Source organism: Eubalaena glacialis, chromosome 14 (assembly GCF_028564815.1).
Source record: "Eubalaena glacialis isolate mEubGla1 chromosome 14, mEubGla1.1.hap2.+ XY, whole genome shotgun sequence".
Classification (NCBI taxonomy): Eukaryota; Metazoa; Chordata; class Mammalia; order Artiodactyla; family Balaenidae; genus Eubalaena; species Eubalaena glacialis.
Genome location: NC_083729.1, coordinates 7,704,189 through 7,729,713, shown reverse-complemented (window position 1 = coordinate 7,729,713; position 25,525 = coordinate 7,704,189). Strand labels below are relative to the sequence as shown.

Here is a 25,525-nt window from a genome sequence, read left to right as displayed (position 1 = left end):
TAGAGTTCTGGAAGGTGGAGCCAACACAGTCAGAGAAAGAAATACGTGTTAAATTTTGGCTAGCGGAGGACAGGCTTTTGTTCTTTGCAGATGATGTGATTGTCTGCCTAAGAAACCCAGTAGAACTAACTGAAAAACTATAAGCACTAATATGAGAGTTAAGTAAATTGGTTACAAAATAAATGTACAAAATCAGTGGCTTTGATGTTTATCAGCAATATCCAGTTAGAAAGATACAATGAAAAGCAGTTCTCATTTATAACAAAATAATTTATAACAAAAAAATTGTAAAATACTGAGGGATAAGCTTAATAAGTGACTGTCTGAAGAAAGGGACAAAATTTTATTAAGAAACAAAAAAGTTTGAATAGGGCTTCCCTGGTGGCACAGTGGTTAAGAATCCGCCTGCCAATGCAGGGGACACGGGTTCGAGCCCCGGTCCAGGAAGATCCCACATGCCGCGGAGCAACTCAGCCCATGCACCACAACTACTGAGCCTGTGCTCTAGAGCCTGCGAGCCGCAACTACTGAGCCCGTGAGCCACAACTACTGAAGCCCGCGTGCCTAGAGCCTGTGCTCCACAACAGGAGAAGCCACCGCAGTGAGAAGCCTGCGCACTGCAACGAAGAGTAGCCCCAGCTCGCTGCAACTAGAGAAAGCCTGCGTGCAGCAACGAAGATCCAACACAGCCAAAAATAAATAAATAAAATAAATTAAAAAAAAAAAAGAAGTTTGAATAAATGAGGAAAAATAATGTCACCGCACTGAGAAATGATTCCAGAGTTCATTTTGAAGAGTAAATGACTGAAAGTGATGCAGACGAGAGGCCTCCAGGTTTCCGTGGATGCTTCAGTGTAGTTGCAGGCTGAGGCTTTAGGTGGCATAAGAGACCTGAGGATGCCAAGAGTCAGCAGCCTGGACTGAAGGTCCTGGTCCAAGGTCATGGAGACAATAGGTATTGAAATCAGGACTGTGGCCCGCTTCTGACTCATCTTCTAGGACCCTTTTCCCCTCAGAGCATTATTCTTGGTTACTGAGTGAGAAGCATACTCTAGATTCAGAGCCATAAACATCCATCATTTTGTTACGTTTACAGGTTCTGGGTCCCTGTTTGGGGACTAGTCTTTATTTTAGCTTGACATCACTAACTTTAAAAATGAAAATGGGTATAGCCATGCCCGAATATAAAACTGTTTTCTCTTAAGCAAAAAAGGGCATGTTACTGTAAATACCTTATCCTGGCTTAATCAAAATGAAAGATATTGTCATACTGATCTTTTTCAATTGGTTTTATATTTTCAGAAACTTTTTTTGCTTGTAGCTACTTTGAAAATATTTCTTACAGTTCTTAAAGAACATAATCTATAGATTTTTAAAGGTAGATTACATTTATAAGTAAAGGTTATTTTTCATTTTGATTAAGAAAGTTTGGATACAATTACCTTTTAAACAGAAGACTAAGAAATGTGATTGTCCCCATTAGAATTGAAGTGAAGATTAATAATGAATTTGTTATTTGGAAGGAGGTTTGGCCATATATGCACGAAACACAAATGTTTTGCCTTTCAGGATAAACAGTTTACCAACGATCTCTGCTTTGAAATTTAATGGTGCCTTGACCATGGCAGTTGGAACATCCACAGGGCAGGTAAATATGTTTAAGTTGGAAACTTCACACTTAAGTTACTACTTCAGGGGCGTGTATGTATCATGGGAAACATCCACATGTCTGTTCACTGTGGGAACAGAAAATGAAGCATTATTGTTTTGGCCAGAGTGGAGAGGGTACTCAGAAGGCTGTGTTCCTTCAGTACCTTGAGAAATTCTGGTTCTGGCCTGAATGGTTGGTGTGAGAGGCTTTCGAGCTGAGGCTGCAGTGGGGTATGCCTCAGGTGTCCTCCTGACTGTGGTTTAGAACAGCATTTTCTAGAGTGTGTGGAGTAGAGTTCCGTGGTCATACAAGTTTGGAATTCTCCAGATTTCTACTCTTTGAGGTTTATAGTGCATTTAAATATATATTGAAGGCTCGGAGAATTCCTGTAGACAAAAAATGTGTTGAGTAAGTATTTCCAAAATGTATTTGCCCAAGGAACCTTTTTTTTCACCCAGCACTATCACCCACATCCAGTGCAGTGAGTGGTCAGTGGGACATACCTCAGCAAACGCTAGTCTGACGAGTACAAATGAAATAGCTTCAGAGATTTAATTTCATCTTTTCTCTCTTTCCTTCAAGGCAGAGCCCACACACTTGTAAGTCTGTTCTCACCTCAGCACAGGTGTGAGCCCTGCTTCCAGTAGAGTTACTGCCTCTGTCATTTGTCACCTGGGACTAAGATCCAGCTTCACCAGGCCCCTTGCCTATCAAGACAGGGCTCAGAAGAGACCCCCCCCTCCCCCCGAAAGCCATAACCCTGCCACCGCCATCTGTCTTGAATCTACCAGGACTGTCTTCATTATGCTTCTTGTTCTTGTTTCTGTCAGCTGCTGTGACAGTGCCTGGTACACAGTAAGCCCTCAGTGTATATATTTGTTGAATTCATAAATGACACAAATTCTTGTGGACGTTCCTTCCGGTTCCTTTCTTAATATAGCTAAGTAGTTCTCCATCTTAGTGTGCCTAAAAACTACTCTCAGGGTTGAATTCATAAAACCATATACTGGAAGGGTAATTTAAGAGATTTTTCTGGAGTACTTTTGCTGGCTGACTTGAGAATCCTTGTACCCTGAGTGAGGGGTGTTCATTGTGTTGATAAAAAAGGTAATGAAGTAAATGGCAGCCGTTATTCTAAGTTTTAGAAGTTTCAAGGTAAAATATTTAGTTTGTTTAAACAGAAATAACTTTTTTTTTTTTTTTAGGTTTTATTGTATGATCTTCGGTCTGATAAGCCATTGCTAGTTAAGGATCACCAATATGGGCTGCCCATTAAATCAGTTCATTTCCAGGATTCATTAGATTTGATTTTGTCTGCTGACTCTCGAATTATCAAAATGTGGAATAAGAACACAGTACGTATTTTTTGTTGTTAACATTACTTACTTATTTGCCTATTTTCCATTTAATGTTTCTTTGCTTTCTGTTGCCTTTTTTGAGCAGTGTCGGTTCTTGAGAAAGAAATATCAATACTAAGCATCCGTTTGGGCACTTCATTGGAAGTCAGTTACTTCGGGACAGATAATATTCATAGTCAAAGTAGTCAAGATTGTTTTCTTCCTGTTAAGTTTTCCTCATTTGCTAGAACGGGCATGCATTTTTACATGTTCAGTTAGTAAATCATTGTTTAAAAAAAAGATTGATCCATGAGAAACCCCCTAGATTCTGAGGCTGTCTTACCACCTTAGGAAGGTTTTTATGAGCTACTGCTAATCTTTCCATATCAGTATTATTATACATCTCAATTTCATACCCTTTCCCCATGTCAAACAATTGGATTTTAGATATGATACCTTTACAATAATTTCTTATAGTGTTTTTCTTAAAAACAATATTTTCTTCAGAATATTTGATGTTCTCTTCCCTTCTGAGTGTCATTTAAAAGGTAACAAAACCCTGTGTTGCTGGTTTTATTCTGCTTTCTGCTTTTGCTTTTTCATTTTAAAACCTAAGTATTTTGAGAGAGTAGTAAAAGGTTAGTTCATCAACTGGGAAAAAATTCCTTCAGTGTAGCAATTGCTTTTAAGAGTCTTTGCGTTTATTGATTTCAAACTTAGCATCTTTAGTCAAAAAGTGTTACTTTAAAAAAAAAAAATTCATTTTTGAGATGAAGCGGGTGGAGGGCCCAGCAGCCTCAGCATTAGTTGCCGGAGGGCAAGCGTCAGTCTTTCCTGTGAGGGCTGCGCGAGCTTAGGGCAGAGATGCTACCAGCAGCTCCGTCACGGTTCAGCTATTTACTGGTCAGATTCCCTGCCTGCTTGGACCATTACTTTTGTTTTCCATTTTCATTTTGTCAACTCTCAAAGTATTGACCTTACTTAGCTCCCTTTCTTTTTTTCTCTGGATCTGCTGTGGAGGTTCAGAGTTATCCTTGGGGTGTGTCCTGTCTCTCAAGCCCTGTTACCTTTGCAGCTCCTGAGACTCTGTTAGGGAGAAGAGGAAGGGCTTCCGGCTTTTCTCAATTCCTGGAAGAATTACCCTGACGATTGCCCGGGAGCCGACTGTGCTGCTTTGAGTTGGAGGGTTTTGAGGGCTTTCTTAGGAAGATTCATGGTGTCTTAGGCCGGAATTTTCTCTGCTCTTTTCTGATAATCCAAACTAGTTTACTTTGAAACAGTATTTCTTTTTAATACTACAAATGCAGACATTTTATTTTTGAAAGGTCATAACATACTGGTAAAGTAGACGTTTTCCTTGACCTGGCTTCCATCCTACCTCATGGTAAACTTACCAATTTGGATGTATCCTCCCAGGCCCTCTAACTGCTGCATAGTTTTCCCCAACATGGATTTCTATGAACTGTGGCCCCTTTTCTTTTTTGTTCCATGCTATTATTATTCCCATTTCGCCTTCCTTTTTCCTTCCCTCTTTCCATTTTTTGATTCAGTGGGCACTTGAGACGAAAGGGAGGTAGCTGTGTGAGTTCCATTGTCTGTCTTGAATTAGAACCTGGCTGCTGTCTTTCACTGAGTGCAAAATTAGTTTTTTAACTGCTGCCCCCACTTTGCCGTGGAGCCTCTAATGATGGGTTAATAAATGCAAGAGCTGGCAGACATTTTCAACAGCAGTTCTTGAAATCACGTTGTAGTTGCTACAGTAAGTTTTATTTTGGCGTTGTTGCAATGACTAAATACGCCCTCTTGACCAACACCCAAATTACTTGGTTCTGCTTGACTTGCTTTCCTTGTTTATCTTTCTCATCACCTTTTTCCACTCCCATCTACTTACTTTCTGTCTCTTTTCTTTTACTTCTTTTAATTTTTAAAACTATAGTATATTTCCCTCCACATTAAAAAAAATTTTTACCCTTTGCTGTGTAATAACTAACACTTTATGTATTTATAGGATTTTGTTTTGTAAGTTATTTTATATTCATCATCTTACTTGATCCCCCTCAAGTCCTTGTGACGCAGGTATGGCAGATACCATCCTTATTCTGCCATGTTGACCGTCTCTTCATCTTTGATTTCTTTGAGGACAGGTTTACCTAGGGTGTGTTTTCCAGGTTATGAGAATTTTTTAAAGTTGATGTATAACTTTATTTTAGACTTTACCCTTTCCTGTTTAGACGTTATCTTTAAAAGTTTGTGTTTATTTTCCCAAGAAAGTCACCTCTCCCCCCGAGCCTCAGTTTCTTCCTCTCTAAAATGAGAGGGTTTGATAGATTGATAAAACAAATTCTCTAAGTTTTTTTGAACTTAAATTCTGTGATTTCAGTTAGGTGATTTTATTTTTTCACATCAGCAGAGTGTAGTGGAGTTATGTCTCCAGGTTATTTTCTATATATCACATTGCCAAAAGTTGTCTTCCTTTAACTATTTTAATAATTCCTTTTTGCTTACTCTTTCAGGGAAAAATATTTACTTCCTTGGAGCCAGAACATGACATTAATGATGTTTGCCTCTATCCCAACTCAGGTATGCAGTATGTAGCAACGGGCCATTCTGCAAGATGAATCTAGGTTATGCTTTATAGGGTTTTAAACTCATTTTATTTCTTAAGACAGGGTTTGGCTTGGTTGGGACAATTCTTGGATATTGTATTTACTTGAAAAATTACGAGCAGGAAGTGGCGTGGATGATTGAGAAAATGACCCTCTCAGTGACTCAGTCCTCAGCCAGCCTAGCTATTAGTAGAAACTGGTAGCAGTCTGTAGGTCGGTGGCAGGTGAGGTGCTATTTTAGTGTGCGCTTTAGCTGTTTTATGTGATTAGTAATCGTGTGTAGAAATTGAGGTTAGGGATTTGGAGGAGGCTGGAGTTCCCTGATGATGATACACAGGCTCATAAAGCCATGGGTTTGGTATATTCTGTGTTGCAGGCTGTTCAGTAAATAACCTGGCAGATTTCAAGAGTTAACAATCCCTTCAAGGCAAATCTGTGAAGAATTCTGGAAAATGAGAACACTTCCCACTCTCAAGCAGGGTTGTATTCTGAGGACGGACGTACACAGATAATTTTGACGGGGGGATACAAGGCAAAGCAGGAAGAGTTCTGTTATGTATGTAAAGATGGCAGGAGAGAGAGAGAGAGACACAGAGAGAGAGAGAGAGAGCGAGAGAGCGAGCAGCGGAAGCAATGAGAGGAGATCTTTGTTTGCATTGAGCCCGGGGTGCTGGGTGGAGTTGGGAGGTGAGGTGATCCCCATGAGGGGACAGTGTAAGAAGGGCAGGAAGGGCGGGCGGGGGCACAGCACGGTGCACGGAGGAGCTCTGGGAGGAAGGGGGTGGGAAGCAGGTGGTGCCTGGGTGGTGTGGGCCCAGGAGTGACCTGCTGAGTGGCTGGGCGCTGTCTGTGGTCAGGACCTACTCAGGCCCTGCTTCCCGAGGTGGTTCTGTCCACCAGGTGAAAGGTAGATCAGTTTTGAACTAAGATGAGTAGGAAGTGATATTCGGAGCCGAGATTGGGAGCACAGGAGAGAGAGCAAATTTGGAGAGAAAGACTATGTTTTCTTCTTTGAGCCTTTGAATATGAGGAGGCAGGGGGACAGTGGCAGTGTCTGGCAGGGGGTCTCCAGCCTGACCGCCCCCAGGATCGCCTGGGAGCGTCTTAAAAGTACAGCTTGCTTGGCCCTACACACATCAGGGGTACTGACTCGGCGTCTGGGGGAGAGCTCCGAAATGAGTTACTTTTCACATGCTTCCCAAGTGGTTGTGAAGCCCCACCCTGATCCACAGCCTCACCCTGGGAGCCACGTCCCATGCACAGTGAATAGTGTGGTCTCGAGAAAAGCAGGTCTGCAGACACAAAATTCTTTATTTTTTTAATTGATTAATTGATTAATTAATTTATTTTTGGCTGCGTTGGGTCTTCATTGCTGCGTGTGGGCTTTCTCTAGTTACGGCGAGCGGGGGCTGCTCTTGGTTGCGGTGCGTGGGCTTCTCATTGCGGTGGCTTCTCTTGTTGCGGAGCACGGGCTCTAGGCGCACGGGCTTCAGTAGTTGCAGCACGTGGGCTCAGTAGTTGGGGCACGGGGGCACTAGAGCGTGCAGGCTTCAGTAGTTGCGGCGCATGGGCTCAGTAGTTGCAACATGCAAGCTCTAGGGTGCGTGGGCTTAGTTGCGCTGCGGCATGTGGGATCTTCCTGGACCAGGGCTCGAACCCGTGTCCCTTGCATTGGCAGGCGGATTCTTAACCACTGCGCCACCAGGGAAGTCCCAGGCTGTTAGATTCTGTATGGGTCTTTTCTAGTGTAGCTACACATAGCGTTCCCTGTAAGCCATTTTGTTTTCTATTAAGGTGTAAAGTTTAATTCAAACATTAGGAATTACTTTGCTGTGCCATTTGGTGGGAAATACTTTACCTTGGTTCTTTGATTCCTGATTAACAGAGAGAAACCTTTCTTCTTGACTTCCTTATTATTATTATAATAAATAGTGCATCAAAACTACATTTTATCTATGTGTCTGAAGCTTAAAACTTTCCCCCTGAAAAATGATGGCAAACTTTGTATAGACCTGAGCACTTCATGGTGGGAACTGCTCAGTCGCTTAGCTAGTACAGCCTGAGTGTTTTGCAGATGGGGAAGCTGGTCTTTCTGATACTTAAGGTGCCCCGTCTGCGATGGTCAGGGACCACAGGCCACAAGCTGACTCCGAGGGTGCCTGGCTGCCGGTCTGGCTCTTCTGCCATTCGCAGTGTTCTGAGCACCTCACCCATTTCAAAACGTTAAACAAGTAGAAAAGGGAGCTTTTCTTTTCCCCATGTGTTTACATTTTTCATTGTGTTTATTTTTAGGCATGCTTCTTACTGCCAATGAAACCCCCAAGATGGGCATCTATTACATTCCGGTAAGTGATACAGAAAGGAGTTATGATAAAAATAGGACAAGAAAAGATGCTGTATTTTTAAGCTGGCTGTGTCGAGGGACTTTGGGTCTGCATGTGGCTGTGTAAATTAGACACAGTGGCTCACTTGTCAATTCCCTGTGCTTCCTGGAACCGGTAAAATAATGCTTAACCACTGTTTATGGGAAACTACTTAATATCCCATTAAAATAGTAGAAATTCGTCTTTATTCTTCAGATCTACATTTGTTTTTAGTTTAAAAGCGTTCCAGAATCTTAAACTTTCAGCTATTAGTGATCAGGAGATCTAATCCCCTAAAATAAAAGTCTAGTTCTCTTCCAGTCATCTCTTTGTAGTTTGTGTCTTTTAAAAATGAGTTTATATAAAAGAAACTATCTTAGATTGCCATGATCAGTGATGACATGCAGTTTGCAATCTTGTGCCGTTTTTTCTTCCTTAAAGAATTCTTCTGTTACGTTTGCCAGAAGCTTCCCTCCCTTTACCTAAACAGAAAAGCATATAGTACAAAGTTGGCATTAGATTGCGGTTAGCAAACATCTCCTTTTCTGAGATTTGGGGAGGAGCATGAGGGGTGTTGAAGGTCAGATCTTTAGGGCAGTGAGCTCTCTGTAATCACTGTCAGCCTCCAGTTATGAAAGTTCTTTATATTGATGATGGTTTTTTGAAATAGCTCAACCATGTGTGTATTTCAAAAAAAAAAAAAAAAAGTATTCTGTTGATGTTGACTTTCTGTGGTTTCAGGAACCTGATATGTTGTTGAAAGCACTTTGAGATGTTTCTTTTGATTGATAGTGCAATGAAGACTATTCAAACAGCAGCTTTTCCGTTTTCCTAAATTGTCATTTGTTCCTTTCCTCCCCGGAGTCTCACAGATACTGCTTCCATATTCCTGTTAGTTTATATATCTTTGTCTTCATCTGATCAGTAAGTGATTGTATCAACTGTGTGGCAGGCACAGTGCTATATAGGTTGGCAGTGTAACAGTGTATAGGGTACTGCCCCTTTCTTCAGGGAGTTCATTATTAGGGAATAAAACAAGAAAGTAGACAATTTCCAGTCAGTGTGATGAATGCTATAACAGAAGTAAGGAACCCAGCATGGGGCTGGAAACTGGTGGGAAGTGTGGAGGATACTCGGAGAAACCTTCCCAGAGGAATTGATATCCAGGGAGAGACTAGAAGGCTGGTTCTGTCTTCTGGATGAAGAGGGTGGGGTTCAGAATGGGGGAAGGATCTTGGAAGTAGAGGGAACATTGTGTGCTAAGGTCAGGGAGAAGATAACACACGTGGCCAAGCATTAGCGCTTGAGGCTTGGCGGTAGCTCAGGCTGGAAAGGTGCTCCGCAGCCAGGCTATGATGGTCTTGTAGGCCAGGCGTGACGGTGCAGGGCAGGCATTCCTGGAAAAGTTGTAAGCGGGAGAGTGCTATGGTCAGATTTGCATTTTTGAAGGATTATTTTGGCTGCCATCAGGAGAATGGATTAGGTAGGATCCAGTCCGGAAGCAGCAAGAACAGGCTATAGGAATCTACAGGAGAGGTGATGGTCCCTGTGTTACCTTGGCCAGGCCTCCCTTTTTAGTAGTTGGAGCTCTGGGGGTCCTGGGGTAATTTGAAAGAAGTCTGATCTGGTGGGCAGTGATTTCAGAGGTTTGTTATCCATGAATAGCCAGGTGGTGTGTCCGGAGGTGTCCACTGATGAAGACTTGTGTCGATCACGAGAAGAGCCTTCCCTTGGTCCAGTGGTAATAGTCTTCTCACAGCGTCAGCCCGTCTGGGAATGTCAGGAGAGGCAGAATAAATCAGCTTGCCCCTCCCTTTACTTCTCCTCCTGGCGGAGGTCTCTTTCCATCTTCCTCTCAGGAGTGCTTAGTGTGTTTTGATCGTCAGCAGCTGCCTATAAGGCGTAGATGTCTTGAATGGAAGAGCCCTTCCTCCCGTCAGAAGTGTATAGAATCCACCAGAATCTGAGATAGAGTGTGGAGGCCGCACTGGGGGTCTGCTCAACTGGTGAGCAGCCGTGGGCTGAGAGCCCCTTGGTGTGGAGCCGGGGAGGGCAGTTCTGAGTACTTTTGTGGGAAGGCTGTCTTACCAGCTTGTGCTAAGATGGTGGCGGTGGGGACAGAATTGGAAAGATTGTCAAGGTTGTAAGACAGGCTTGGTCATTGATTGGATGTGAGGAGGAAATGAGAGGAAAGAACCAAAGATGACAGCTGCTTTCTGCTTGGTAAACATGCAGACGAGGACGTCCCTCCCTGAATCCAGGAGGAGAAAGGGGATGATAGACTCTTAGAACTGGAGGAGACCCTTATTCCCTTCTGCTTCTCTGGGTCTGTTTCTCAGAGTGGGCTTTTTTGTTCCAAGTTCTGGGAACTTTAATTTGCACGTGTGAGAGGGGCTGGATGCTGGCCAGGTGGTGAGAAACTGCCTTCTTGACAAATGTTAGCTTATCTTACAAGGTCTTTTTAGTTCACCTCTGTAGCTCAGATTTAACTGGAGCGCTGCGAGAAAGAATCCAGAGGCTGCTCCCGGGCGACTGTGCGTGTGCGGACAGTGAGAGCAGAGTTGTCCTTGCCCAGCTAAGCATTGTGCTGCAGCTGGTACGTACGTGTCCCTTCCTGACCTGCCTTTCTGCCCTGCTGCCTTGCACGGAGTGAGGTTTTAGGGTGCCGCTTGTCTTTACTTGGAACCTCTTCTTTGTGACACTCCTTCAAAGCAGAGAGAGCCCAGGGGTCTGAAAGCCTGCCATCTTTCATAAGATTTTATCAAACTCACCAAGCTGATATTTGGCACAAAGGTTTATTTGAGGCCTATAGAAACAGAGAAGTGTGTGTTTAATATATAATTCATGCCAAATATGGGAGGTTTGGACTGTGATTTGTATCAACATCTTATAAACCAGGTATGAAAACTCTTTTTCCCTGCTTTGGGGCTGTGCTAAAAATGAAGACAGCTTAATGTTCTTTTAGCTTATTAATTTTTGCCTTTCTACCTGATACCATCTTTCTTGAATACTTGAAGTCTTTTTAGATTAAAAGCAATTACTGATTTATATACTCTCTGCTACTTACATATCCCAGTAGCCAACTGGTCTTTTATGACCAAATGGATTTTCTCCAGCCCTTTCCCCATTTTCTCAGTACTCTTTTTTTTCCCTCTCAGAGACCAGGATCTGTTATTTTGTTTGTTTGTTTTTTAAATTCCAGGGCCTAATTCAACGGCAGCTTTCAGGACTAATGCCAGAAATAGTTTTTCAAGTTTGGTTTCCTCTGAAATGTAATTTAATCGTAGGTTAGTTCTTCATAATTAACACCTTTGGCAACTGTATAGACTCCAGAGGGAATCCAAGTCCTGTGGCACCCAGCCCAAAACCTGCCAGTGTGCTGAGTACTGTTTCTGTTGGAAATGCTCCTTGGGCTCCAAGTCCCCGTGGGTCAGTGAGCTCCAGAGACCACTCATGACGGGATAGTTGATAGCTTGCGTGTTTGATAATGTGTATGGCTGCGTAAACTTGGGAAAAAGAGAATTATTATTTGTTGAGGAAGCTATTTGAATTAGAAGAATAAAAGTCAGTTGATTAAGGATGTATGGTTTGGTTTTTTTTTTTTTTTCCTGAACATGTAAATTTAAGCCACTATAATGATTATATGCAATGTCACTGAACCCATCTTTCAGTATTGGCAGTTAGGTGTTTTATTTTAAAACATTTTCTTAGGGAAAAAAAATACTTGTTTTTATTGAGATGTTTTTATTCTTTATAATGAATCAAAAAACTGTATTAAATATTTTAACATTTACTATTTAATTTAAAATTATATTTTAAATTTGGAAAGTACTTTTGGAGCTAGAGTACCTGCAAATAGGGCAGAGTTAAAAGCATAAAGGGTTATATTTAACTTGCACCAGTGCTTCTGTTTCTTTTAAGAAAATAGCACTTGAACTTATCCAGCACAATGCATGAAACCTCCGGAACTCTATCTTTGCAAAGAGAGATGACTACGTATTAAGAAGCATAAAATCTCAAGAACGCTTGCTTCACTTAGTTGTAACACACACGCACATATCCTCCCAAAGGCGTGTAAAGCCAAAGGAAGTGCAAAAAAAATTAGTGAAGTTTAGCCAAATTTTGTGAAATGTAATAAAAGATTCAGTCTAGTGAATGTCTTTAAGTCTCTTCACTTCAGTGAGTTATCACTCATCAACCCAAAAGGTCTTCAAAAGAGCCATGGCCTCCAGATACCATCGCTGGGTTCACTTGCTCCTGTTCAGAGGGGTTTAGTCTGATTTAGATCAAACACCTGTGCTTCAGCCCTCCAGGAGACAAGAGGTCAGTGAGTGCGGCCTGGTTTGGGGGTGGTCGGAGAGGTGCTTTTGAAATACATTTGTAGTGTTTGGAAGTCAGTTTTAGAGAAGTGGCATGAAAAATTTTGTAGCAGGTATATGGATATTTGCATTTGGGCAGATTTTGTTTTTGTTGCTCAGTAAAGAGTTAAAAATGGGTATCATAATCTTTTCACTGGTGTTTTTTTCTCTATGGGCTTTCGTGACTAAAACAAAGAAATTTAGATATGAACAATTTTGACTGTTCTGTCTGTGGTGAATTGAACTTGTTAGTCTACTTCTAAACTCAGCCACTATATTAGATTGTCCATTATCGAGGTATTTCTGTGGCCTCCCTCAGAGATGGCCTCTTTTTTCAAGGCCAGTATTTCAAATATTACTGCTTGGGTATGTTTTGGCATAATTTTCCAGAAGGCTTAAGAACATAGTTATATAGTGCTTTCTAACAATTATTCCTTACCTTCACCATAGATAACACATTTTTATCAGCTGTCCAAATTGTAAATATGTTATTTTAGCTTAACATTAGATTTGACAGTGTCTTACAGATATTTTATGTCTCCTTTTTATATAGCTATTATCTTCTCCATTTTAATTTTAAAGTTTAGGGTTAGAGACTTGGTCTTCTTTTTTTTTTTAATGTTTATTTATTTAATTTATTTATTTTGGTTGCACAGGGTCTTAGTTGCAGCACACGAGATCGTTAGTTGTGGCATGTTGCCTTCTTAGTTGCAGCATGCGAACTCTTGGTTGCGGCACGCGTGCGGGATCTAGTTCCCCGACCAGGGATTGAACCCCGACCCCCTGCATTGGGAGTGTGGAGCCTTACCCACTGGACCACCAGGGAAGTCCCTTGGTCTTCTTTTTGTCTGATGATCACATCACACACCTGGGGGCAAAATGGTGACTGACACGTTTGTCCCACAATCTCTAGAAACAATGCAAACAGCAGAGAGAATTTTGGCCAACAGAGAAGGTTCTGCTTTTCCTGGAGAGTTGGATGCGCTTTCTCCTTTAAAGTACATCTCGTATGCAGATCACTTAACTTTATCTCTAGCTAACGTTGGACACAGTTGACCAGGCTGTGCCTAGCTTCTAGAACACCACATTCTCTTGGTTCTCCTGCTGTCGCCCAGTTGGCCCTTCCAGTTGGTCTTCTTTGGTGGCTTCTCCTGCTGGCATGGCCCAGTGCTTGGGCCTCGCCTCTCTCCCCTTGACCCAGATGTTAGTGAGCCCTGGGGCTTAGTCCTTGCCTCTTTGTTTATTCTCCCCCAGGGAGCTCATCTGTCCCTAGGCTCTGTAAGGCACCTGCGTGCTGCTGACTTCCAAACTTCTGTCTCCAGCCTTTCCTTCCTCTCGGAGCTGCAGAGTTACATATCCACTGGGCTACTGGGCTTCTCCACCTGGACGTCTACGTGGTGCACTGTATTAAGGTGCCCGCAGCAGAAGTCTTGATCCCAGCTCTCCACCCACCCCACCCCTGCCTGTCTCCCGTTCCAGCAGAGGCACCGTTGTCTCCTCAGTTTCTAGGCCCAGAGCGCAGGCGCCACCGTGTTTCCTCCCCCTCTCTTCACGCCTCCTCGTCCAGTCCATCCGAATGTCACATCAAGTCTTTTTCCAACATTGGTTCAAATCCAGCCATTTTTCAGTACTTCCGCTCCTACCACTCATCTGGGTTACCTTAGTGGCCTCTTAACTGATCTTTCTTCTTTCACTTTTGTCTCTCTTGCATTCTGTTTTCCATACAACAGCCAGGTTGATTTAAAATATAAAAATAAAAACAAAAATCAGAGTCTGTCATTCTTCCTAAACCTTCCAAAGGCTTATCGTTTTGCATAGCGTAGCATCTTAACTCCTATCGTAACTTAAAATGTCCCACAAACAGGAAAAGGCTAAAACACCAGAGTCTCCATTTTCTCTCACCCATTAGAGACTAGATCTCTGTAAACCATTTATCCATTTACACAGATCACCAGATGGTTAGAGCATAAGACCAAATCCCCAGTCATTGCTGCCAGCAAGGGGGAATAACTTATAGGCCATAAATTAACCAAAACCCAAACACAAAATTAGTAGAGAGGAAAATTAAAGTTCAAAAAGCAGAGTCACCGAAGTTCTGCTGCCCCTTTGGATTCATATGGAGCCAAGAAGAAAAGCTGTGCTTGGCTGTGCTTCTCTGGTGATGAAGTTTCCCTGACACTGTCAGGTGAATCCATTGTGCATCTTGGTGAGACCTCTAAAACTGTTAAAGGATAATTTTCAGAAAAATGTGAAGTCATGACTTTCACATAGATATCAAATGAATACGTGTTGAAAATTTCATTTAACTTACTAATTAAATAAGGGAATCAGGCACATGTCATCAAAGGTGAAGTCTAAAATAGCACAGATTTACGTGGAATAAAGTGATATTGAATTGGGAATGTGCAAGTAATGGATAGGCCTTTCTGAAGTTATGGAGGGTTATCTGTCCAGGACAGAATGCATTTGCGTGACTATAGACAATTATCTTGCATTGCTGTCAGTTACTTGCAATTTACAGAGTTGTAAAATGTACCCCATGGAATCAGAATCAGATAATCTCTAGACCAGGAGTTTGGCAAACTAAACACCTAAGCACCAGCTGCCTGTTTTTGTAAATAAAGTTTTACTGGAACACAGTGCACGTATTCATTTATTACGTGTTGTCTGTGGCAGCTTTCTGACTAAAAAGGCATAGTTGTGTAGTTACGACAGAAAGACCCTGTGGGCTGCAAGCCCTAAAATCTCTGCCTGGTCGTTTAAGGAAAAGTTTGTGGCCCGCACTCTAGAGTATGCGTAGCTTTCCATTGAACACAAAATCTTCCTATATTTATTTACTTATTTGTAAATTTATATAAATAATAAATATATGAATAAATTTATAAATAATAAATGTATATCTTTCCTCATTATAATGTAAAACATGGACACAGGGATATTGTTTTGCTCTTTTCCCTGTTATATTCCCAGCACCTAAAGCAGTGTCTACTACACTGTAGACATTCAATTAATATGTGCTGAAAATTAATAAAACAAATACATATGAGAGTAATCTGATGACTGTAATTTGAAGAATCTTGCATAATGTTTGCATGTTTTGACAATGGCTGGTTTGCAATGATTTTTAGCTGTTATGATACCAAATTCGAATTTAACATCTGCCCTTTTCTTCTACCATTAGTGAAATTAAAAAGTGGTGAACATGACTCATAAGTGTTAGACATAATTTTTTTTTTATTTTAAAGATGATTTCCTTAGAGAGTTTTGACTTTTTTTAAAAGTTAATTAATTAATTAATTATTATTTTTTTATATTTATTTTTGGCTGTGTTAGGTCTTCGTTTCTGTGCCAGGGCTTTCTCTAGTTGCGGCAAGTGGGGGCCACTCTTCATCGCGGTGCGCGGGCCTCTCACTATCACGGCCTCTCTTGTTGCGGAGCACAGGCTCCAGACGCGCAGGCTCAGTAGTTGTGGCTCACGGGCCTAGTTGCTCCGCGGCATGTGGGATCCTCCCAGACCAGGGCTCAAACCCGTGTCCCCTGCATTGGCAGGCAGATTCTCAACCACTGCGCCACCAGGGAAGCCCCTAGACATAATTTTTATGCAGTAGGGTAAGGATCAGTTCCTTTGCTCTGACAGTATGTTCTAATCAGCAGAATCAGAGAATCTTGGGGCGATGCAATCATTGTGTTTGGGAATGCTGACAGATTTCTGAAAGAAATGCCTTGTCCAAAAGATTTAATAGTGGTGCTGTTAAGATGAACTCTTTCCTAGAAAAACACAAAAGGAGAATGTGGAAGTAAGGGCATTTAGCTTTTGTTGTACCTTTTTTGAAATTTGTGGAAAAGTTGGCTTTGCATCTAGGATAGGATGGACTTACGTGTTTTACAGATTGGCAGCAATGCCATTGTTTTTCTTGCTGTGCTTTAGCTGCAGCTGGTGGAAGTGCTGTGCGTGCTGCTCCTAAGATTCGGCTTTGAATCTGGACCATTGATCCATTTCGATTTGAAGCCAAGGCTGAAGGCATTTATGTTTACTAATTTCATACCAGAGATTCCCCAGATGAGGTCTCTTCAGCCCACTAGTGTATGTTGAAATAGCCCTGAATATATTAGTGTCCATGTAGAGTCCTAAAAGTGATGGATCACGTTTTCCTCTATGATGCTTATTTAAGCAGAGAGCTGTTAGATGTAGTGACAGAAGTAATTTTGTTAGAAATTCCTTTTTTGTTGTTGTTTTGGTTTTTTTAGTTTTTTTAGATTTAGAAATTCCTATTTTCTAGTGCCAGTTGCAGCATATTCTCTTGGTTTAGGGAGGTAGTACCAGATGCAAAGAAAACTGTCCTCGGGGGAGTTTGCCAACATACAAGGGATGTACAAAACAGAACATAAACTGGACAAATAATTGCTGAAATGGCTTTCCACAATGAAGGGTTTTCCAACGTGCTGCAAGGGAACAGGGGAAGCTTTTGAAGCACAGAACACTAGAGCAGGAAGGGAACTTTGAGGTCATCTAGTCTAGCCCCTTAATTTATAGGCGGAATCAAGTCATTTGTTCAAGGTCAAATGACAAGTTGGTCACAGCTGAATCTAGAAGGCATTTCTTTTTTTTTTTTTTTTTAAACATCTTTATTGGAGTATAGTTGCTTTACAATGGTGTGTTAGTTTCTGCTTTATAACAAAGTGAATCATAGAAGGCATTTCTTCATTCCATATTACTTATGGAAGGAATTTCAAAATTAGTCTGACCTGAGTTTGAATACCAGCTTTGCTACTTGTAAATATGGTGACTTTGAATAAGTTACTTATCTTGTCTCAGCCTTGGTTTCTTGAGCTACAGAGGAAGAATGACGTTGTAAGGCAGCTATGTACAGTAGATACTTAGTCATTTATCATGGTGCTTGGTGCCTGATAGTTGTTCAGCCGATTGTTACTGTTATACTTTTTTTGCAATGAGTAAAATTTGATGGGTCCAGTGTATTTATATTTAGCATTATATGGACATGGGCTTTTATGTAGCTTTTAGGAGGAATGTGAACTGAGCAAAATAAAGATACACTGAAAAGGTCGTGACACAATCATAGGTGTGAGTGAGGAAAATGACTTCAGAAATATGACTTGAGATTGTTCGGTCTGTTACAGATCATATAAAATAGAGGTTGAGAAAGAACTACTGAATGCCATTGGTTTTGCCGTTAGTTATTGAAACAGAAAGCAGTGATGACATCTGCTTGCTCAAATTAAAAATCTGATTTTTAAAAGTGAAGTCCATTTCCCCACAGTATGTAAACAGAGCACACTCTTTATAGAAAACATCAAATAAAGACGAGTAGAAACGTCACTCTTCCATCATCCGAAGGCAAGCACATTTTAACATTTGGCTCTATTTTTTCCATTGTTTTAATCTGAAACGTTGATATGGTTTAATATCTTGCCTTTTTCCCACTTAAATAATGTTTCCCCAAATTATCAAAAACTCTTGGAGATCATTAAAAAGTGGGTTTTGTGTGTGAATATAAAAATAATATATAGTTTTTAAAAAATGTTTAAATAGATGAAAAAACCAACTATAGTCTCACTCAGTCAGAGGCATTCTTGCTAATACTTCTGTTACATTTTCTTTGCATTTGGGAACATCTTGGTGGCTATTGATTACATTTTCACCTAAATCCTATAATTACGCTCACTTAGCTTACGTAAATTTAAATAGAAGTCTTTCAAGGTGTGGGCGCTGGGGAGCGATGTGGCTCCATCCATCTCACGCTGCAGACCTGTGTCTAGGACTGAATTTAAAGTGGAAGATCGTTTATCAGCTAACAGAAATCAGCCCTAATTCTCTAAAGCATCCACTGAATGTAGTTGGTCACCTTCTCATCTGTGCATTTAGGAAGGTGCTAGTTACGTATCATTCTTGGGAGACTTGAGAAAATAGTTGTTTTCTGCGTTATGTGGTTGAGATGAGGAACGCCATTCAAAAAGGGCTGCTTGAATGTTTTCTTCAAAAGATTTTTGTTCCCAGTGCCTCTCATAACATTGCCACACTGAGTGTGATTCTGGTAATTTAAGGTAAGGGGTTTTTGGTATGACAAGGCTCCTGGCTGTAGGTCACTGTATCTGGTCCTGGTCCAACACCTGAGGCATAGGTGCTCTTTTAGACATACTGAAGGACATCCCGAAGGGATTTTTCAAGTTTGATTACACCTTATTTAGTCTTAGCTGCTTGACTTTAGAACCTGGTCTCCATGTAAGAGGTTAAACCAATGAAATTCAGAAATTTTAAATGCAATGGACTGAGTAGGAGAAAGGGAAAGATTTTTAAAATATAGTTAGCAAGTTCAGAATGAGTGAGATAGGGCTTAGCAGCAGCATTTGTGAAAAAGGGATCCAGGGGTTTTGTTCACCTCTAAATCAAAGGAATAAATCAAGCAGAATGTTGGCAGTGATTCCACATGTGAATGGGGGTGGGGAAGGACGAGGGGGTACAATGAAAGGGCCCTCTTGGGGCTGTTAACATGAATGTTCATTGAGAAATATTTCACAGATTGAGGATTAGAGAAAGCTCAGAAAAGAATTCAGGAACTGTGTTATCAGGCACCATCTAGAGAAGGCATGTTTTTAGGATTTAGGAAAAGAATAAGTTCATAAAAGAAAGTCACCCTTTGTGAGGTAAAAAAAAAAAAAGATGGGGCATTAGACTAAGGAAGAAAATTTTCATTATTGAGAGTGTGGGAAGAGCAATCAGAATACAGGAGGGACTGAAGGACTGACCTTTCAGAGCTTCTAAAAGGAAGAAAAAGACAAATTTGAATGAAAAACATGATCCATTTTAATTTGAGTTCAAAGATGTGTATTTTTTAGATGTCTTGATTAATAATAATGCAGATGGGACATATGCTTTATTTTGTTCTCTAAAAAAAGCATTTAAAAGATAAAGCCAAGCCCATAAGAAAGATCTGGAGGGTTAAGACATATCTTATGGAAGGTGACAGACCTACTTTTATGGAGAAAAAAATGTGAGGCACTTGAAGTCAGAACAGCAAGTTAGTGGAAAAGTTAGATTCCAAACTCCATGTATTTTCATTACCTTCTTCTAATTAACAAAAAAAGGAGAGGGATGAAAAGCAGATGCATTTCTTTTTAGTGAGCTTCCTTTCTAACCCAAGCTCACAGCAGATCTACTGTAACTGAATTTTATCTCATGCATGAAATTGCTTTATAAGGTGTTGTGTTCTGTTTGTAATTTTTCAGTTATATATTCATAATTGTGAAATGGGAAGTAGGGCATAAATATCAGGTGGCTAATAAAGTATTCTGATCTAATACAAACAAGTTGTTTGTGTCTTTACAAAGGGGAAATGTGGACTTCCTATTTTAATCTAAACACTTTCAGGCAGTAACATAGTATCTGTGGCATTTTTCTCAACAAAGGAAATCCTCTCCATTTCCCATCACATTTTATTGGGTCACAAGAATAGTAGACATACAGAAAGCGTTAATGTGTGACACTCAGGAAGTAATTTTCTGAGCATCCTGTCACATTTTCAAAAGTTAATTTCAGTTCCGGCAAGGTAAAAATGAATGTAATTTCCATATGGAAATATTTGACGCACGTATGACATTTATCTTATTATGTTAATATCTTAGATGATATTTATTTTTGCTTAAATGGTTACACATCTGGCATGCCCGTTTCCTTGAAAGTAAATAACAACTTCCTGTTCAGATGCTAGGTTTTCAGTTCTGAATCAAATATTGACCAAAGATCTTATCTCCCAGCCCTGGTGATTACATGCTTACCAGGTCTTGTTTTGGACAAGATAGAGTTGGAAGTAAATCTAGTATTCTTTTGTCCTGTTGGTGTGGTCACCTCGGTGGTGGTGGTAGAATGTAGTGCTCACAACCAGGGATTGATTTTAGTTTCTGAGTTTGCCTGACTGCTTGAATCCTCTGGCACTTTCTTTGATTAATATGCCCATTACCTACTATTTTTTTTTTGTTGCGTTTTGGTTTTTTTTTCCTTAAAAATAGAAGGCAAGTTATACAAATAGGCAAGAAATTTGGGCTACGTTCTTTTAAAAGGCCCAGCTAATACAGAAAATAAGAAGAAAGTTCTAAGACTTAGACTTTCTTTACTTAGATTTAGTGTTCTCTCAAATCCCAGGCAAGTTTGTCTTCCAATGCACATGTGCTCAGATGTAAGCACCCTGAGGGCAGGACTTTTGTGTGTTTTACTTTTTGCTGTGTCCCTGGTGCCCAGAACAGTGTCTGGTACTTCGTGGGCTCTTACTGAATACGTGCCAATTTGAAGGAATGAATATTACTGACACTTCATTTAAAAAATTTTATTCTGGAAATATTTCAAATATACGTAAAAGTAAAGAGAAATACAAAGAGCCCCCATCTATCCATCTCCTTGCTTCAGTATCATGTTCTTTCCCCCCATGCTTTTTTGGGGGGCGGTGGTGGGATTGACTCATATTATTAGCAGTTTAAATTGCTGTAGAAAGAAGTTGTTGAAAATTGTTAAATGGAAATGAATAATTGATCTGCACATTGGCACAAATCTTTAGTTAGGTTGTGTATTTACCTTCTTGAGGAACAGAACATTATTCTTGGTTGGAAACAAATAATGTGTAAATGATAATAGTGAGACATATTGAAAGGAAGTTTAGATCTGTTTATGTTTCTTTCATATTTGCACATGGTTGTATCATTCATTCATTCATTCAGTCATTTATTTGTATGACTTTATTTTTTTAGAGCAGTTTTCAAAACGTTCACGGCAAAATCGTGTGGAAAGTACAGAGTTTCCACATACCCCCCCCGACACACACACACACACACACACACACACACACACACACAATGTACACCGCCTTCTCCACTATCAGTGTCCTGCACCAGAGGGTACATTTGTTGTAGTCGATGAACTGACATTGACACATCATTATCACCCAAAGTCATTAGGGCTCACCCTTGGTGTTGTCCATTCTGTGGGTTTTGACAAATGTATAATGACATGTATCCACCATTATATATCATACAGAATGGTTTCACTGCCCGAAGAATCCTCTGTGCTCCACCTATTAATCCCTCGCTCTTCCCCCAAGCCCCTGCCAACCACTGATCTTTTTACTATCCATGTGGTTTTGCCTTTTCCAGATGTCACATAGTTGGAATCATACAGTATTTAGCCTTTTTAGATTGGCTTCTTTCACTTAGTAATATGCGTTTAAGATCCCTCCATGTCTTTTTGTGGCCTGATAGCTCATTTCTTTTCATTGCTGAATGCTCTTCCATTGTATGGATGTACCACAGTCTGTTTATTCATTTACCTGTTGAACTTGTTGCTTCAAGTTTTGGCAGTTATAAATAAAGCTGCCTTAAGCATTCATGTGCGTGTTTTTGTGTGGACATAAGTTTTCAACTCTGTTGGGTAAATAGCAAGGAGTGTGATTGCTGCATTGTCTGATAAAAGTATGTTTAGTTTTGTAAGAAACTGCCAGACTATTGCAAAGTGTCTGCACCATTCTGCATTCCCAGCAGCACTGAATGAGCATTCCCGTTGCTCCATATCCTTGTCAGCTTTTGGTGCTGTCAGTGTTTTGGATTTTAGCTATTCTAATAGTGTGTAGTGGTATCTCATTGTTTTAATTTGTAAGTACATTTATTTTTATATTGGTCACTGAAGGAAATCCAACCCTTTGTTTTTTGTCTTTGTGGGCTTGACTAGATAGTCTATGTTGACTAGTTTCTAGTTTGAGTTTTTAGGGGAGTAAGGGTCATTGGACAAATCCTTAGTAGGCACCTTTCATGCACCTGCACTAAGGCCTGGGATATCAAAGACATTTTATTTGTTGCCTTGGAGCTTATAGTTTTGTAAAGGAACAAACATTACAGTTGTAGGAGCACACTAGGAAGCCATCTTCCCGTAGGTCGGAGAGTCAGAGGGAGTACAGACATTTGAATTGAATCTTAAAGGACATGTAGGAATTAACCAACAAAGAGGTAGAAAGAAAGGTGGTGGAATCAGGGAGATCTTTCTACACACGGGGAGTTGAAACTAGATGCTAGAGCCTCAGATCTGTTCTGTGTGCCTGGGAGGAGCTGAGGTTTTCCAGGGGCAGGGAGGGGCAAGAAATAAATAAAACTGGAGAGATGTAAGGGCCTTAAATCTAAACCTTTTGTACTATGTTAGAGTTTTTGCTTTTGATTTGAAGTGGAGCGGCATGCCTTTGAAGGGTTTTATTCAGGGGAGTGCGATGAGATACGGGTGTAAGATTATTCTGCCTATAGGGAGTGGGTGGCTTTGGAAGCAGGGGCTAGGACAGATCGTAATTGACCGGGAAGAGTCCTGAGAGCGCCCTCTGAGGCAGTGGCAGTGGCTGGTGAAGGAAGAGACACAGATAGAAGAGGCAGTAAGGAGGTAATAATACCCCCTTAGGGCTTGGTGATCATTGGGAGTGGAGACTAAGAGGGAGATGGGGAACTGAATGAATGATGGTACCATTCACAAAGATAAAAGCTACAGATGATGGAGTAGATGCTAAATTGAGTTTTGGAAGTGTTGAGATGACTTGAAATTTTCTCTCCCAGGTGTATGATTTAAAACTCCGAAGCTTCAGATAATGGCAAACTACTTCCTGGGAGGGAGTTTTGATCTTTTGGTTTTTTGGTTTATCTCTATGGAAAGGATCAAAAGTTGTGAGTGAGTTAAGTTCTTGAATTTTGTGGAGAGAAAAAGGATCTTCTGTCTTTCTTAAAGGTCTCTTCTCAGTCAATATCACAAATACCAATCCAGATGTTCACTGAGGGTCTCAATCCTGAATTATAGGCTCTGAAACAATTGATGTTACAGTTTGATGTTGTAGGGGGCTTGTTAATCATTTGGTAACTCTGTCTGTGTCTGTGCCTCTGTCCCTTTGGAGATGTTGTTTATTACTTTAGGAAAAATGCTCTATTTTTTTTTAAAAAAATCAAACATTGTAAAAATATATAACCAAGGAAGAAAAAGTCCTTCATAACCGCCCCTCCCACTACCAGTCTTAACAAGACAGTGCATACTCTTTGCAGAGTCAAGTCAGTTCTCTCTCCCTCCATGCCCCCCCCAAACTCTCTCCCTCCATGCCTCCCCCCAAACCCCCCAAACACTAGCATGTGCATTTTAGCAGAATTGGGATCTCATGATGCATACAATTTCGAAACGGCTTTTTGTCATTTAATGATATGTTATTCTGATCAGATCAGATAAATATAAAGCAAACCCATTCTTTTTAATAGTTGTACAGTATTTCATTATATAGATATGTCATAATTTATTTGTCTAGTTTCCTGTTAATGGATATTCACCACTCATTTCTTTCAGTTCTCTAAACCAGTGCTGTTTAGTAGAACTTCTCTGATGGAAATGTTCTAAGATCTGTTCTGTCCAACATGGCAGCCACTAGCCATGTGTGATTATTAAGCATTTGAAATGTGCTTGGTGTGCCTGAGGAACTGAATTTTAAATTTTATTCCATCTTAGTTAATTTAAGTAGCCACATGTGGCTAGTGGCTACTGTATTGGACAGCGCAGCTCTAAACTATGTTAGAGTCAAGTTAGGCCATCAAGGTGCTTGCTTGGATCACATTACTTGGGCCTTCATAAATTGCAGTTTAATGGTGTTTCTTTGATGTTTAACAGTCATATAAAGTTTCTCTTGTAAACCTCTTTTAAAGAAGTATTGTTTAGTGTTAGAGTTCCTTAGAGGGAGATCTACGAAATGCTTCTCGAGTTTAGTTCCAAAAGAGAGTTTCTCTTTCCAGACATATCAGTATGCTTCCTTTATCAAGTAAATGATCTCTTTCTACCTCATTTTGCATCTCTTTTGCCTTGGTTCCCATGGAGTCCAAAGTTCAATTTTTGGTTCTGCTACAGCAGGTAATCTTTTCCCTTTCATCACTCCCCCCACCAAACTATATAGCTTTCCTTACATTCTGAGTTTAAAGATTTCATTGTGTGTATGGTTTTCCTTGTAAAGCACTTCTCTTTTTGAAAATGATTAGATTTACCTGAAGTTTTTGGAATCTATCCTAAGACTTCACTGAAAAAAGATAAATACAATATATGTACTACTTCCCTTCCACAACCCTGCACACACATACATCATATATCTTAATAGGGCCATTAGTATCGTCATGTGTATGAATCCTGTTTATCATCACAGTGGGAAATATATGTATTTAAAATCTGAAATAGACATTCTACCCGGGTTGTAGAAAATTACGTGCTTTATGGTTGGTTACATTTTATTCAATTATGAGTCCAAATTGTGTTCTTTTACCCTCTTGTTTTGCCAGTGTAATGCTCTACTTTGGCTTTCTTTGGGAATATATGGAAATCTTCTTTTGCTTGAATTTAAAGTGTATTCTTCAGGATTTCCTAGTTCCATGTGTGGCACCCTGTAGATAAACATTAACTGCTAAATGGTGGCAAAATATTTTTTGACCCTTCTAGAGTAGCACTGTTGAAGTGTATAACCTTCATTTAAAAACATTTTACTCTTCCTTTGTTTCTGCCAAGTTTCCATCCCTAGATATTTTTAAATATTAGGATACCCTTAGTTTTTACATAGACTTAAGAATTGGAAAGCGTAAGAATATGCCGAAAAATTATTAATAAATTCCTTCGCCTGTGAGGAAGTAGGATAGAACCAGGAAACTGCTGATGTGGTAACCAGGATAACACACTGAAACCATCTGTGTAACTCTTGGCAGGAATAAAATGACAAAACAAGATCTTGGAGAGTGCACATTACCAGGTGTGTGATCAAAAAGATAAATACATTCTCAAATGATAAAATTGGCCTAGTGCCTTTAGCACCCATGGGACTGTTGCGTGTACGCATATGTGCAGACATAGCTGTCAAGGTTGAGCATTTTTAGTGTAGTTAGGAAACTGGGACAGGAAAAGGCTGGAAGTAGAGGACTTTGACACTGCTTGGAGTCATTGGAACTGTAAACTCTGGATGTGAACTTGGGGAAACTGCATGGGATTTCAAGTGTAACATGATGATAAACATCCAGTGGTGATTTTGCAGCAGAGGTGCAGAGCCAGGCTCTTCAGGAAAGAATAAAGGGGAGACCTTAAAAGAAACATGTTTGTCCTATTTAACTAACAGTGGACTTTGAAAAAGACAGGGACCATATTAAGATATTTTTTTTCTTTTTTCTT

The 25,525-nt window shown here is 40.4% G+C and overlaps 1 protein-coding gene across 1 annotated transcript in view; it reads left to right on the top strand.

The window, feature by feature from the left end:
- The window catches only part of NOL10 (nucleolar protein 10), an 85,133-nt gene that overhangs the window by 20,056 nt on the left and 39,552 nt on the right, over positions 1-25,525 (top strand). Inside the window, exons 10-13 of the mRNA XM_061210584.1 lie at positions 1,570-1,648; positions 2,857-3,006; positions 5,502-5,568; positions 7,887-7,939. Coding sequence (XP_061066567.1) covers positions 1,570-1,648; positions 2,857-3,006; positions 5,502-5,568; positions 7,887-7,939 — 349 coding nt within the window. The remainder of the gene's footprint in view (positions 1-1,569; positions 1,649-2,856; positions 3,007-5,501; positions 5,569-7,886; positions 7,940-25,525) is intronic.